The sequence below is a fragment of the Gekko japonicus genome, unplaced genomic scaffold (assembly GCF_001447785.1).
Source record: "Gekko japonicus isolate JY-2015 unplaced genomic scaffold, Gekko_japonicus_V1.1 scaffold1389, whole genome shotgun sequence".
NCBI classification, from domain to species: Eukaryota; Metazoa; Chordata; class Lepidosauria; order Squamata; family Gekkonidae; genus Gekko; species Gekko japonicus.
Genome location: NW_015176492.1, coordinates 4,050 through 18,888, shown reverse-complemented (window position 1 = coordinate 18,888; position 14,839 = coordinate 4,050). Strand labels below are relative to the sequence as shown.

At 50.9% G+C, this 14,839-nt stretch overlaps 1 protein-coding gene across 1 annotated transcript; it reads left to right on the top strand.

The window, feature by feature from the left end:
• Window positions 1-454: 454 nt before the first annotated feature.
• TMEM91 (transmembrane protein 91) lies at window positions 455-7,299 on the top strand. Its single transcript, XM_015427269.1, has 3 exons — window positions 455-865; window positions 5,708-5,851; window positions 7,136-7,299. The coding sequence occupies exons 1-3, from the start codon at window positions 455-457 to the stop codon at window positions 7,292-7,294; spliced, it is 714 nt and encodes a 237-aa protein (XP_015282755.1). The 3' UTR covers window positions 7,295-7,299.
• The last annotated feature ends 7,540 nt before the right edge of the window (window positions 7,300-14,839 follow it).

The following is a 14,839-nucleotide window of genomic DNA, read 5'->3' as shown; positions in this document are numbered from 1 at the left end:
ATGCTTGGTTAAGATCCTTTTGTAAGCTATGCGGTAGGCCGGGGGCCCCAACCTCTTTGAGCCTGTGGGCAGCGCCTTCGAAATTCTGAAACAAGGTAGAGGGCCACAAAATGGCTGCCACGTGAGGCGGAGACATCCCAAAATGGCCGCCACGGCTCACATCCAGCCATGCAGCGAAAATCGCTGTGCTGTGGTGGCAGCTGCCGCCAAAGCGATGTTTCCAAAAATCTACACAACCAATCAAACCTCCATCTGGCCTTGGATACTTTCTAAAAGCACTTGAGGGTGTGAGGAAAAATGTCGGCGGGCACCATGTTGGGGACCCCTGCAGTAGGCCCGAAATCCTTTTTTTCCCCTTAGCGCTCTTATCATTCTTCCTCAGGGCAACTGAGCTGAAAAGACTGGCACGATCGACTCAGAAGGAGGCACCGAGCATCGTCCTTCGGGGGACGTTATGGAGAACGTCCACGAACTACAGCACCCGCTCTTGGCCAAAAACCCCGGGAAGGTGCCCCTGCAGAATGAGATGCTCAGCCGAGCTGGTCACCAGGAACATTCCAGATTGTTTTCCCGCCAGGCGCTGCCCGACTTCCCTTGGTTCCACCCGCCGGGCTCCGTTCTCGCCAACCAGCTCTTAGATCCCGGCAGCCTGCAAAGGACAGTGGAGCCGTACCGTCCTTCCGACCCAGCGCTGTACCCCGAGCGGTGGAAGGCAAACTTCCAGGGCTGGAAGAAGAAAGATTACATCGAAACGGCCTTCGGGGACAGCAAGGAGGCCGGAGAGCTACCCCGGAAGGTGGCCCTCGAGAAGGACATTCACACGGTCTGCTACGAAGTGGGCGACGTGGAAGGTCTGGAGCTCGAGGTAAGATGGGCCGGGGTAGAGGCAGGGATGCAAGAAATTTGCAGGGAAAGATACCCTGGACAGCAAACGTGACCTTCATAAATGGGATTGGGGGAACACAGACACACAGTGTAGTTGTATTAGAAAAGAGCAGGGGTCATTTCGTAGGAAAAGACATTCGGTGGGAAGGTAACAGCATTCCATGTGCCTTGGTGTTTAGCCATGCCGGCCACATGACCACGGAAACGTCTTCGGACAGCGCTGGCTCTTCGGCTTTGAAACGGAGATGAGCACCACAACCCTAGAGTCGGACTCGACTGGCTTTCGAGCAAGGGAACCTTTGCCTTTACTATGAAAAGTTGTATCAGTCCAGGGTCCCTGTGCAGAGGCAGGCAATGGCAAACCCCCTATTTGTCTCTTGCCTTCACCTAGACGGCCCAGGTTAGCCCAATCTCATCAGATTTCGGAAGCTAAGCAGGGTCGGTTCCATTGAACTACCGTGTCTAACAGCCATTGTTGGACTTGCGCTCTCCGCATGAGAGCCAGTTTGGTGTAGTGGTTAGGAGCACAGACTGTAATCTGGGAGAACCGGGTTTGATTCCCCACTCCTCCACCTGCAGCTGCTGGTGTGACCTTGGGTCAGTCACAAGCTCTTTCAGAGCTGTTCTCTCAAGGGCAGTCCTCGAGAGAGCTCTCTCAGCCCCACCTCCCTCACAGGGTGTCTGTTGCGGGTAGGGGAAAGGGGACTGTAAACCACTCTGAGACTCCTTCCTGTTGTGGGGAGGGAAAGGGGAAGGGATTGTAAGCCGCTCTGAGACTCCTTCAGGTATTGAAGGACGGGGTATAAATTCAATCTCCTCTTCTTCTTCTACTTAATCCCTTTTTAAAGCTATCTGAGTGGCCGCCACAACACCTTGTTTCAGTCAATTCCATAAGTTATTTAGGAGGATCCTTAATCACTGGAAAGTTACCAGGGGGGGCAGTGTATGTGTCGGGGGAATAATTCATTTGTGAATCAAAGACGACGTCTCTGATCTTCTGGAACTTAATAACACCCCAGAGCTCCAAAATTCTACCGACGGCAGGCTTCACTGGCTGCAGTTCCTCAAAGATCCCCGAGAGCAGCCCATTAAGGAAACGACAGGTTGTCTTTGAACTGAGAGAAGTACATCTTCCCCTAATCTAAAGCAGAGCAAAGTAGATGGACGGGGATGGGGGGGGACATGTTATCTGCTGGATTCCATATGAGCCCTAACTCAGTCACAAAATCCATTCGGTCCTCATGAAGGTCTGTGAGAAATGGGCCAAGGACAGAACTACATTATTTTCCACACTGATTTCTTTTTAATCGGGGTGTGTGTGTGATTATTTGAAGGGGGAGGTACAGAGAGGGCCTATTGAAACCTCCCTCCTCAGGCCCCTTCTCTGTTGAAGAATGCCGCCCTCAAACTGCTTTCTGCTTATACTGGGGAGGGGGAAATATACATCCCCTCCTTAAATATTCCTTTTTGGTGTCGTGCCAGTTTGGTGTAGCGGTTAGGAGCGTGGACCCTAATCTGGGAGAGCCGGGTTTGATTCCCCACTCCTCCTCCACCTGCAGCTGCTGGTGTGACCTTGGGTCAGTCACAAGTTCTCTCAGAGCTGTTCTCTCAAGGGCAGTCCTCGAGAGAGCTCTCTCAGCCCCACCAACCTCACAGGGTATCTGTTGTGGGGAGGGGAGGGGAAATGAAGGGGGGGGGGAAGGGAGACTGTAAGCCACTCTGAGACTCCTTAGGTTGGTAAAGGGCGGGGTATAAATCCAATCTCCTCTTGTGGTTTCTCATTGCCTGACTCCGCGTCATGACCCTGCTTTCACTTCCAAATACTAGCCAGGGTTGACTCTGCTTGGTTTCCAAGATCTGACAAGATCAGGCGAGCCTGAGCTATCCAGGTCAGGTCAAAATATTCCCTAGTGGAGGTAAAAGAGACCAGGGGCTCATGTGGGGTAGCGAGCATAGCGTAGTGGTTAAAGCGTCAGACGAGGATCTGAGAGTCCCGAGTTCAAATCCACACCTGTGCTATGGACACTCACTGGGTGACCTTGGGCAGGGGTCATGTCATAGAAAAAGAGCTAGGGGAACTCATTAGCATAACTCATTAGCATATGCCACACCCCCTGACATCAGGGGCCCGGCGGTGGACCTGCAAGGCCGGCGGGAGTGCAAGGAAGCCCCGCGAAGGCCCTCCCTGGCCCCAGGCAGGCAGGGGTGGGGAGAGGCAGGGAGGAAGCAACTTACCCTCCCTCTTCTCCTGCCTCCTCCTGGCTGAATGAGGGCCGGAAGCGGGGCGGCCGGAAGCTGGGGGCGGGGCTTCGTTATGTGCCCCCCCTGCACCTCACCCGGGGGAACTGCGTTCCCCCGCGATCCCCCCCAAAATGACCTCTGACCTTGGGCCAGTCACACACTCTCTCAGCCTAGCCTACTATAAAGGGTTGTTGTGAGGATAAAGAAGAAGAAGAGATGGGATTTATACCCCGCCCTTCACTACCCGAAGGAGTCTCGGAGCGGCTGACAATCTCCTTCCCCTCCCCACAACAGACACTGTATGAGGTAGGTAGGGCTGAGAGAGCTCTTTCAAGGACTGCTCCTGAGAGAACAGCTCTATGAGACCTTGTAACTGACCTAGAGATGTAAAATTTCCAAAAATTTTGAAGCCAGTTTTTTTCAGAAAAAACTGGAAATTTTCGGAAAAATTGAAAACAAATGCTACATTAGCATTTCTTTTGTCTTTTCTAGATTGAAAGTCATTCTGTTACTTTAGGAAAATAAAATATGACTATGGACATTTTTACTTGGCATGAAATTATCACAACTAGCATATTAAAAATATAGTGTATCCAAACAATTTAGACAGTGTCATCGATGCAACGAACATGAAATTAAGCAGTTTTTTTCCGGGGGAAAACGGAAATTTTTGGAAAAATTGAAAAAATGCTACATTAGCATTTCTTTTGTCTTTTCTAGATTGAAAGTCATTCTGTTACTTTAGGAACATAAAATATGACTATGGACATTTTTACTTGGCATGAAATTATCACAACTAGCATATTAAAAATATAGTGTATCCAAACAGTTATTATAAACAGAATACCCACCCACATGCAAAAACAAAACTGAAACCTTCTTATTTTCTTCTGACAATAGCACCTCCTAAAGGAAGAAATGCATCTTGTTCTTGTATTGGAGAGTTCAGTTTGTAACCTAGGACTTGCTTGTCCTCAGTGCACAGAAATTAGATCAATCTGATACCATATATATATATTTTAGAAATGATTTGGAAAATATTTGAACACCTTGTCTTAAAATATTGTATTCATCATGTTAAAATAAAACGTTCCATAATCAATTTTTTAAATTTTCTTTTCTTTTTTCAATTTTTCCAATTTTTTGAGAAAAAACAAAAAAAAAGGCTTCAGGAAAAAAAACGGGGGGAAACCGGTTTCCCCCCGAATTTTTCCGTTTTTTCCCCGGGCCTTCACATCTCTAAACTGACCCAAGGTCACACCAGCAGCTGCATGTGGAGGAGGGGTGGGGAATCAAACCCGGTTCTCGCAGATTAGTGTCCGTGCTCTTAACTACTACACCAAACTGGCTCTCTAGTTAAAATGGAGTGGAGAACGAGGAAAGCCTTTTGCCCAGCAAGGCGTCTGATTGACCATGGGAGATTTGATTGGCTGTGCAGGTATTTTTTAAACGTTACTTTGGCATCCATTGCCACCGCGGCACAAGGCTCTACACACTGTGTTACCATAGTTAACCTGTGGCGATCATTTTGAGGCTGGCTCCACCTCCCGCGGCAGCCATTTTGTGGCAGCCATTTTGTTGCCGGGCCAACCGCACCGTGTCAGAATCCCAAATGTGCCTGCAGGCTCAAAAAGGTCGGGGACCCCCTGGGTTACACTCTTAGGGATACATTCCACGGATCCCTTTCCACTAACCGTGTATTCCTCCGCTGTAAAGTTTCCTCCGACGCAAGCGATTCAAAGAGCCTCTAGTCTTAACCGCGAAGGGTCCCTCAGCAAAGGAAAGCGCCGCCAAGGGAACCGATCCGTGGGATCCGGCCCTTTAAACGCCGCGACTCCTGTATCCTTCCGAGAGAAAGAGCGAGCGGAGGAGGCAGAAGCGTAGCTTCCTCTTCAAAAGGGAGGTCTCCCTCCTGAACTCTTGAACGCATTTATCATCGTTGTTATTATTAGCAAATTACCCATCATTATTAGAGGCCAAAACAATGTGGCGCTCGTATATTGGCAATACACAAGGGTCATTTTGTCCCTTCTTGCACTGGGTGGTTAGGGAGAGACACTGTATACACACATTACAACCCATGCGTTAATCACTCTTTGGGATGCTGTTTCTCAGTCGCACTAGCATGTGACGGGATGCGGTGGGAACTTGGCTTTAAGAGAGCCAGTTTGGTGTCGTGGTTAGGAGCGCGGACTCTGATCTGAGAGAACCAGATTGGATTCCCCACTCCTCCACTTGCACCTGCTGGTGTGACCTTGGGTCAGTCACAAGTTCTCTCAGAGCTGTTCTCTCAAGGGCAGTCCTTGAGAGAGCTCTCTCAGCCCCACCTACCTCACAGGGTGTCTGTTGTGGGGAGGGGAAGGGAAAGGAGATTGTAAGCTGCTCTGAGACTCCTTCGGGTAGGGAAGTGTGGGGTATACAAGATTAACCATCGGCTCAGAGTAATCATGTAGTCCCGAGTTCAAGTGTGAGCAGAGGCCCAAAGCAGGAGATGATTGTCCCAGGATGGAGGTGGGGAATTCATCCACGGAGGGGGTGGGAGCCCAAAAATTAACCACTCGCTCTCCACTTCTGACACTAGAACGACTCCTCGAGCGACAGTGATACGGAGAGTGAGAGCAGTTTCTCCACGTTGCTGCCGCAGGACTACCTTGGCCTGGCTGTCTTTTCCATGCTGTGCTGCTTCTGGCCACTAGGCATCGCCGCCTTCTACCTGTCCCAAAAGGTAAGCACCACCCAAAGGGAACAGGAAACTGGGTGGGTGGCTTTGGGGGTCTGGCCCAGCAGGAACTCATTAGCATAATAGGCCACACCCAATAGCAGAAACTCATTAGCATATTAGGCCACACCCCTGACAGCACCGCTCATAAGCCCATTAGGCCACACCCTCATGTTACCAGAAGTGTGGTCATCCAGCCACACCCACCTTTCCCTTCTTATGCTGTTTACCTTGTTTGTTGTCAAAACCCAGGGTTTTTTTTGTAACAGGAACTCCTTTGCAGGTTAGGCCACACACCCCTAATGTAGCCAATCCTAATGAGTTCCTGCTATTGGGTGTGGCCTATTATGCTAATGAGTTCCTGCTGGGCGTGGCCAACTCGGGAGCCAGCCGGAACTCCGTTCCTGTGCGTTCCTGCCCAAAAATAGCCCTGTATAGATGTCATATATTCTAGGCTTTTGTTAGTTTAGCTTGGCGGTCCCCAACGTGGTTCTCGTCCTTCCCTTTCCCCAGAGTTTAGTACAAAAGGTGGGGCTCAGCCCAGGAGTTATTTCGCAATAAGAACATCAGAAGAACCCTGCTGGATCAGACCAGTGGTCCATCTAGGCCAGCCTCCATTCTCACACAGTGGCCAGCCAGTTCCTCTGGAAGGCCAACAACAGGGCATAGAGGTCAAGGCCTTCCTCCAATGTTGCCTCCTGGCTCTGGGATTCAGAGGATAAGTGCCTCTGAATGTGGAGGTTCCCCTCAACGACCATGGCTGGTAGCCATTGACAGATTTATCCCCCATTGATCTATCCAAACCCCTTCTAAAGCTGTCTATTCCTGTGGCCATCACTACGTCCTCTGGCAGCAAATGCCGCACTTTAATTTCTCTACGTGTAAAGAAGTATTTCTTTTTGTCCGTCCTGAACCTACTGCCCATCAGCTTTATTGGATGCCCGTGAGTTCTCGTCTTCTGGGAGAGGGAGAAGAATGTCTCTTTGTTCACTCCCTCCACCCCACGCGTAATTTTATAAACTTCTATCACGTCCGTCCCCCCCTTAGCTGTCTCTTCTAGACTGAAAAGTCCCAGACTCTACAGCCAGGATCCAACCTCAGAGTGCATGAAAGGATACAAAACAGAAACCCAGAGCATGCACAGAGTGCGTTCCCGGAATCACAGCCGCTACCTACTTTGCTGGAATTTAAGCTGGGACTTGCAGGGGACGGGGGCATGCACGCCAGGCGGGCCTTAGCCCCCAAACCTCTTTCTTCCCCCCAGAGAACTGATTTGCTTCCTTCTTACAGACCAACAAGGCATCGGCGAAAGGAGACTACCCCAAAGCCTGGACGGCTTCCCGCCAGACCTTCGCATTGGCCGTCTTGTCCATCATCCTCGGCATCTGCACCTACGTCGGGGCGGTGGTGGCCCTCATCGCTTACCTCTCCAACAAAGCGCCAACATAGGGGACCCCCCCTCCAGCCCCACGGGACAGAAATGTGTGCCCCGCTCCTTCCGGTGGCCGGAGCGGGGACGGCGGAGGGGGAGATCATGAAGACAAGGCGGAGAAGCCGCGGGCTTCCCAAAGCTGATTCGGCTTTCACACGGGAACTCCACGAACCAAAGCAGAACATGGCTGTGGATTCGGTTGCGACGTTTCGAGGAGGGCAAAGAGCAGAGGTGGGGAGGGACCGAACCTGACCAGGCACTGCCTTCCCCTGGCCTCAAGGACGAAAGGTCGGTTCCGGGCAGCTTTGCTTTCAACAGCCGTCCAGTTCGGGGAGACACCACCCCTGTCCTCCCCACCCTAAAGAGACAGACGGGGCCAACTACGAAGCTGGACGTGTAACAGAATCGGGACCTTTGGTGTTTGGGACTGTCATCCCCCACACATACACACACTGCGCGCATGTGTGAGGGGCCACCCGTCCCCTGAGGACACCACCAGACCTGCCCTTCTGCTTTAGAACCCGGCGCCATCCGCTCGCTGTTTCTTTCCTTTTATACAGAAACCCCCTACCCATTCAACTCTCACATCCCGGTTTGAGATGCAAAGGTCACGTGCTTGCCTCTACACTCAATAAAACACCGACGCGTTCTCCATCTCTCCACTGCCTTGTGCACTACCGGCTTTCAACTCCCCCCCCATGATATGGGGGAGATGTTTGTAAAGCCAGGGCTATTTTTGGGCAGGAACGCACAGGAACGGAGTTCCGGCTGGCTTCCAAGTTGGCCACGCCCGGCAGGAACTCATTAGCATAATAGGCCACACCCAACAGCAGAAACCCATTAGGATTGGCTACATTAGGGGTGTGTGGCCTAACATGCAAAGGAGTTCCTGCTACAAAAAAGGCCCTGGGTTTTGACAACAAACAAGGTAAACAGAATAAGAAGCAAAAGGTGGATGTGGCTGGATGACCACACTTCTGGTGACATGGGGGTGTGGCCTAATGTGCTAATGAGCTGCGCTGTCAGGGGTGTGGCCTAATATGCTAATTTGTTTCTGCTGTTGGGTGTGGCCTATTATGCTAATGGGTTCCTGCTGGGCTTTTTCTACAAAAAGGTAAAGGCTATTGTGGGGCGGTGGGTCAGGAAAGCCCCCCCGAAACAACTGGGTCTTGGAGCTTCTCTGCTGCTTGCAGCCCCCTAGCCCCCCCCAAAAAAACCCATCTCCTTCCAGAGTTTTGTGACACCCTGATCAACAACAGGTCATACCTGGCATGTTTGTGGGCTAAGGCCAGTTTGGTGTCGTGGTTAAGTGCCTGGACTCTAATCTGGGAGAACCAGGTTTGAATTCCCCACGCCTCCACTTGCAGCTGCTGGATGACCTTGGGCAAGCCATAGTTCTGTCGGAGCTGTTCTCTCAAGGACAGTTCTGAAAAGAGCTCTCTCAGCCCCACCTCCCTCACAGGGTGTCTGTTGTGGGGAGTGGAAGGGAAAGGAGTTTGTAAGCCGCTCTGAGACACCTTTGGGTAGTGAAGGGCAGGGTATAAATCCAATCTCTTCTTCTTCTTCTAGCGTTCACTTTGTTGACCACACAAGCTCTTGCGCAGTTCCCTGAGGAAATTTAGGCATCAGGAACTACAGTGCCTCAGTCAGGCCCAGGTTATAAATGCAGTAGAATCCTTGCTCTGTTAGCTAGGATTATTGGACTGAACCTCCATGTCCAGAGGCAGTCTATCTTTGAATCCCGGACAGTGAGAACAAAGGACAGGGAAGGGCCTTTTTGCCCTTCTGAAATGCATATCCCCAGGTGCTGATGACAACTGGGTGATGGGTCTTGATAGTTCCTCGGCCCACAATGATGCTCAAAGGTGACGTGTTAGCCAGTGCATACTTTCTCATTCTGCAGGTGGGACTTTGAGCTTGAGAGCCGGTGTGGTGTAGTGATTAGGAGCGCAGACTCTAATCTGAGAGAACTGGGTTTGATTCCCCACTCCTCCACATGCAGCTGCTGGGGTGACTTTGGGTCAGTCACAAGTTCTCTCAGAGCTGTCCTCTCAAGGGCAGTCCTCGAAAGAGCTCTCTCAGCCCCGCCTACCTCACAGGGTGTCTGTTTTTGGGGAGGGGAAGGGAAAGGAGACTGTAAGGCGCTCTGAGACTCCTTTGGGTAGTGAAGGGTGGGGTATAAATCCAATCTCCTCCTCTGGTGGGAAAAAACCCTCATATACTCGTTGTCACTATAAAAAAACAGGGGAAGGCTTGGCGGAATTCTTCTCTTTGCCGGTCTTATTTTTCCCTTGTGCCGAACTTTTAAAAATCCTAATTTGAAGGAGGGGAAGGGAAAGGAGACTGTAAGGCGCTCTGAGACTCCTTTGGGTAGTGAAGGGTGGGGTATAAATCCAATCTCCTCCTCGGGTTGAAAAAAAACCCATATACTCTTTGTCGCTACAAAAAAGAGGGGAAGGCTTGGCGGAATTCTTCTCTCTGCCGGTCTTATTTTTCCCTTGCGCCGAACTTTTAAAAATCCTAATTTGAAGTTGCAACCCCTCCCTTCCACCTCTTACATCCCCGAAACTGAACACTCCGGGCCAGTCTTTTGTGTTCCGTGCTGCAGCACGTCGAACTCGGCTCTTGGGCCGGCGCCTCCCTTCCCCTGTCCTTGCCCACTCCCACCCCCTCAAGCACACTCCTCTCCTGCTCTCTCGCCCGCCAAAAAGCCATGAATTATTGAGTGTCCCGGCGCTTTATCATATATTTATGCACACTCCACAGTCTGCTCTGCTTCTTTCTAAAGCATTAACCATCACCGGAGCCTCCGTTCACCCGGAAAGGGCTCCGTGTCGAAGATACCTTGGAGCCCCCTTTCCCAGCGAGTGGGTTGGATTCCTGCGGATCTGCTCCACGAACAGAAGCACTTTCCTCTGACAGAAGGAGCATTTGCTGATGCAAGAGGGTCAGAGAGCCTTTTGAAGGAGGAGGACAGCTCTTGGGGCCAGGGAAAAGTGCTGGTGTTTGTGGAACGGATGGACGCAGAGCGGCCTGGTTTGAGGAGCACAGCCCTTGGAAGAGGACGGGTGGAGAGAAAGGGGAAACACGAGCAGACTGAGTTTCAGATCACGGCGTCTCGGTAAGTTCTAGACCAGTGGTGGCGAACCTATGGCATGGGTGCCAGAGGTGACACTCAGAGCCCTCTCTGTGGGCACGCATGCCATCGCCCCAGCCAGGCCCAGACCATCATTAAAGGGTCGAATTCTCTGCCAAATAATTTTAAGTAAATGAAAGCATTTGGGATTGCTTCCCTTACTTTGTTTGGATCATCTTAAGTTAATGGATGAGTTGTTTTTTCTAAAGTAGAACCTCAGTATTCAGGTTAAATTGCTGTGTTGGCACTTTGCGATCAATAAGTGGGTTTTGGGTCGCAGTTTGGGCACTCGGTCTCTAAAAGGTTCGCCATCACTGTTCTAGACCATTATTTGCAATTCTTTATTTAATCTCGGAGTTGGAAGGGACCACTGCGGTCAACTAGTCCAACCCCCTGCCAATGGAGGCATTACGACCATAACATCCCCGACGAGTAGGTATCCAGTCGATACTTAAAAACTCTGAGGAAGAGTCCACTACGTCACAAGGGAGAATGCTCCAGTGTCTATACAGAGAAAGATCTAGAGAAGTTGTCCCCAAATCTCTCTTTCTCCCACCCCAGTGAGAGAAGAACCCAAAGAGGATAACTCAGGTCTCCCAAGACCATGGACGTCTATCTCCCCTGAACTTCTGCCTTACCCAGTGTAAGAACACAGCCAGCTCCAAACTGCTGTCCCCACAGGTGTTTATTTTAATACCCTGCACTTAATATTCAGGGATATACTGCCTCCATACATGGAAGTTCCATTTAACTAGCATGGCTGTTAGCTGTTGATAAAACTAATTCTCTGTAAATTTCTCAAAGCACACAAGGGTTATCTCAGCTAACGGTCATTGCCAGCAGTCATAAGAACATAAGAGCAGCCATGCTGGATCAGGCCCAGGGGTCATTTCCTGCGGGAGCGCACAGGAGCGGAGCTCCGGCAGTAAGGAGCCCAGGGGGCGGGCACATGCAACAAGCCCCGTCCCCTGCTCCCAGCATCCCTCAGGTGGGCCACGAGGAGCAAGAAGCAGCCAGGTAAGTTGCAGAGGCCCCCCCACCTTTAGGTACAAGCTCTCCCTCCTCTGTGAGGACAGATCTGCACGTTCCCCCCCCCCCACAGCTAGCAATCCAAAACAGTCCAGTGGCACCTTTAAGACCAAGTTTTATTCAGGTAAAAGCTCTCCTTTCTCTGTGAGGACAGATCTGCACATCCCCCCCCCCACAATAGCTAGCAATCCAAAACAGTCCAGTGGAGCCTAAGCGGTGGGTGTTGCCTTCTGACACACTTCCGGTGATGTCAGGGGGTGTGGCATATACAAATAAGTTATGCTAATGCGTTATGCTAATGAGCTCCTGCACCTCTTTTTCTACAAAATGACCCCTGATTCAGGCCAGTGGCCCACCCAGTCCAACACTGTGTCACACAGTGGCCAAAACCCAGGGGCCATCAGGAGGTCCACCTGTGGGGCCAGGACTCCGGGAGCTCTCCCATTGTGGCCCCCCAAGCACCGAAAATACAGAGCATCACTGCCCCAGACAGAGTGTTCCCTCTATACCTTGTGGCTAATAGCCACTCATGGACCTCTGCTCCAGATGTTGATCCAATCACCACTTGAAGCTGTCTAGTCTTGCAATCGCCACCACGTCCCGCAGCAGGGTGGTTTTAGGGCCTCCCCAGCTGCTGAATACAAAGGAGGATACTTGTTATCTCATTAAACGTTGGCTTCTCAGGCGCCTCAGAAAAGAGCCGGTTTGGTGTCGTGTTTAAGAGCAATGGGCTCTGATCTGGAGAGCCAAGTGCGATTCCCCACTCCTCCACGTGAAGCCAGCTGGGCGACCTTGGGTCAGTCACAAGTTCTCTCGGAGTTGTTCTCTCAGAGCTCTCTCAGCCACGCCTCCCCTCACAGGGTGTCTGTTGTGGGGAGAGGAAGGGAAAGGAGATTCTAAGCCGCGCTGAGACTCCGAGTGAAGGACAAGGTATAAAAACCAACTCCTCTTCTTCTTCCTAGATTCCTGAACCCGGCATTGAGCATTCCAGAAACTGGAAATACAAGAAAGCACACTCGTGTTCTTCACTGGCCTCGTGTTGCTCATTGGCCTGACAAAGGGCTCTTGTTACAGCACGGGAGAGGCCGGATTGTGCTCTTGACAGAATCCGCAACGGTATCTCTCAGAGGCAGGGCAACTGGGCTGCCTCCAATGTCCGACTGGAAGCATGAGACAGATTTATCTCTTTTTTTCTAAAAAAAAAAAAAAAAGTAGGCGGAATTAATTACTCACACACCCCTTTCCCAAAACCAGCAGGCTCCAAGCCAAGCGGCTAAAAATGTCCCCTCGGCGGGATTCGGGGATGGTTAAGGAAGCAGCTGTGCTGGAATGAAGGGTCAGGGGGCCTGTACCAGCTGCAGAGAAGCAAGGCCGGATTGGCCGGCGCTCTTCCCCTGATCCCCGTTCTAGTCAATAAAACCCAAATCGCTGCTGCTTCCTCCCAGAGGCCAAAAACCACATCTCGGAAACCAGCCCTGGGAGGGAGCCAGGGCTGTATTATCCACAAGTCTGACTAGGCCAAAGCCTCGAGGCCTGCAGTGGTGGCGTACCTATGGCACGGGTGCCAGAGGTGGCACTCAGAGCCCTCTCTGTGGGCACGCGTGCCATCGCTCCAGCCAGGCCCAGACCATCATTAAAGTGTCGAATTCTCTGCCAAATAGTTTTAAGTCAATGAAAGCATTTGGGATTGCTTTCCTTACTTTGTTTGGATCATCTTAATGTATGAGTTGTTTTTTCTAAAGTAAAACCTTCAGGTTAAATTGCCGTGTTGGCACTTTGCGATAAATAAGTGGGTTTTGGGTCACAGTTTGGGCACTCGGTCTCTAAAACTTTCGCCATCACTGGACTAGGGGCTCACCAATTGCTGAGGCACTGTTATTTTCTCTTCGTAGACAGCCTGTAACACATAACCTCTGCTAAGAAGATAATTAACGGCTTCCTTATTGCAGTGAAACGAATGGTCTCTTAGAACAATTATCCATAAATTATCTATCTTTTAATGGATAATAAAAATTTCACTCGCTTCAAGGTATTGCAGTATTGAACAGTGATACCCCTCCAAAATATGCTTTCCCGACGAGTTCTACTTGCGCAATAAAACATATTAAAAAACTGTGGACAGAATTCTTCAGGAGACCCTCAAAAGGGATATACGGCAATGTACTGTGGTCGAGTGGGGCCGCGGTGGCTCAGAGGTTAAGACGCTGAGCTGCAGACCGGAAGGTCGGTAGTTCGGCAGTTCGAGACCGGGTGTCTGTTGTGGGGAGGGGAAGGGAAAGGAGTTTGTAAGCCGCTCTGAGACACCTTCGGGTAGTGAAGGGCGGGGTATAAATCCAATAGCAGCTTCTTCTTCTTTTACCTCACAGGGTGTCTGTTGTGGGGAGGGGAAGGGAAAGGAGTTTGTAAGCCGCTCTGAGACACCTTCGGGTAGTGAAGGGCGGGGTATAAATCCAATAGCAGCTTCTTCTTCTTTTACCTCACAGGGTGTCTGTTGTGGGGAGGGGAAGGGAAAGGAGTTTGTAAGCCGCTCTGAGACACCTTCGGGTAGTGAAGGGCGGGGTATAAATCCAATAGCAGCTTCTTCTTCTTTTACCTCACAGGGTGTCTGTTGTGGGGAGGGGAAGGGAAAGGAGTTTGTAAGCCGCTCTGAGACACCTTCGGGTAGTGAAGGGCGGGGTATAAATCCAATAGCAGCTTCTTCTTCTTTTACCTCACAGGGTGTCTGTTGTGGGGAGGGGAAGGGAAAGGAGTTTGTAAGCCGCTCTGAGACACCTTCGGGTAGTGAAGGGCGGGGTATAAATCCAATAGCAGCTTCTTCTTCTTTTACCTCACAGGGTGTCTGTTGTGGGGAGGGGAAGGGAAAGGAGTTTGTAAGCCGCTCTGAGACACCTTCGGGTAGTGAAGGGCGGGGTATAAATCCAATAGCAGCTTCTTCTTCTTTTACCTCACAGGGTGTCTGTTGTGGGGAGGGGAAGGGAAAGGAGTTTGTAAGCCGCTCTGAGACACCTTCGGGTAGTGAAGGGCGGGGTATAAATCCAATAGCAGCTTCTTCTTCTTCTTACTGCGGTCGAGTACCTACTGTACCGGGGGTCAGGCTGTCAGCTGTAGTGTGGTGAAAGACTGAAGTGCCGGAGGTCCCCCGAAATACCCGAAGGCCTAGGGGCCATGGTTAATACAGCCTTGGAGGGAGCCTGAGAAAAATGCATTCAGACGAAGCCAGACTAATTGAAAAGAGAGAAAACAGCTTTAAAAGGGGATTAGATAGATTCAGGGAAGATAAGTCTGCCAGTGGCTACTAGCCATGCCTGAGACCCACCCACCCACCCCCAATTCTCCTAATTAGGGAATTAGGGGGGAAATGAGAAGGGAAGCAGTGGCGGCTATGGGGAAATGGGGT

Coding starts and splice junctions, on each gene's coding strand:
- TMEM91 (XM_015427269.1), top strand. CDS start 455: ATGGAGAACGTCCACGAACTACAGCACCCGCTCTTGGCCAAAAACCCC. Junction 866..5,707: donor TGGAAGGTCTGGAGCTCGAG/GTAAGATGGGCC, acceptor TTCTGACACTAG/AACGACTCCTCGAGCGACAG. Junction 5,852..7,135: donor CCTTCTACCTGTCCCAAAAG/GTAAGCACCACC, acceptor TCCTTCTTACAG/ACCAACAAGGCATCGGCGAA.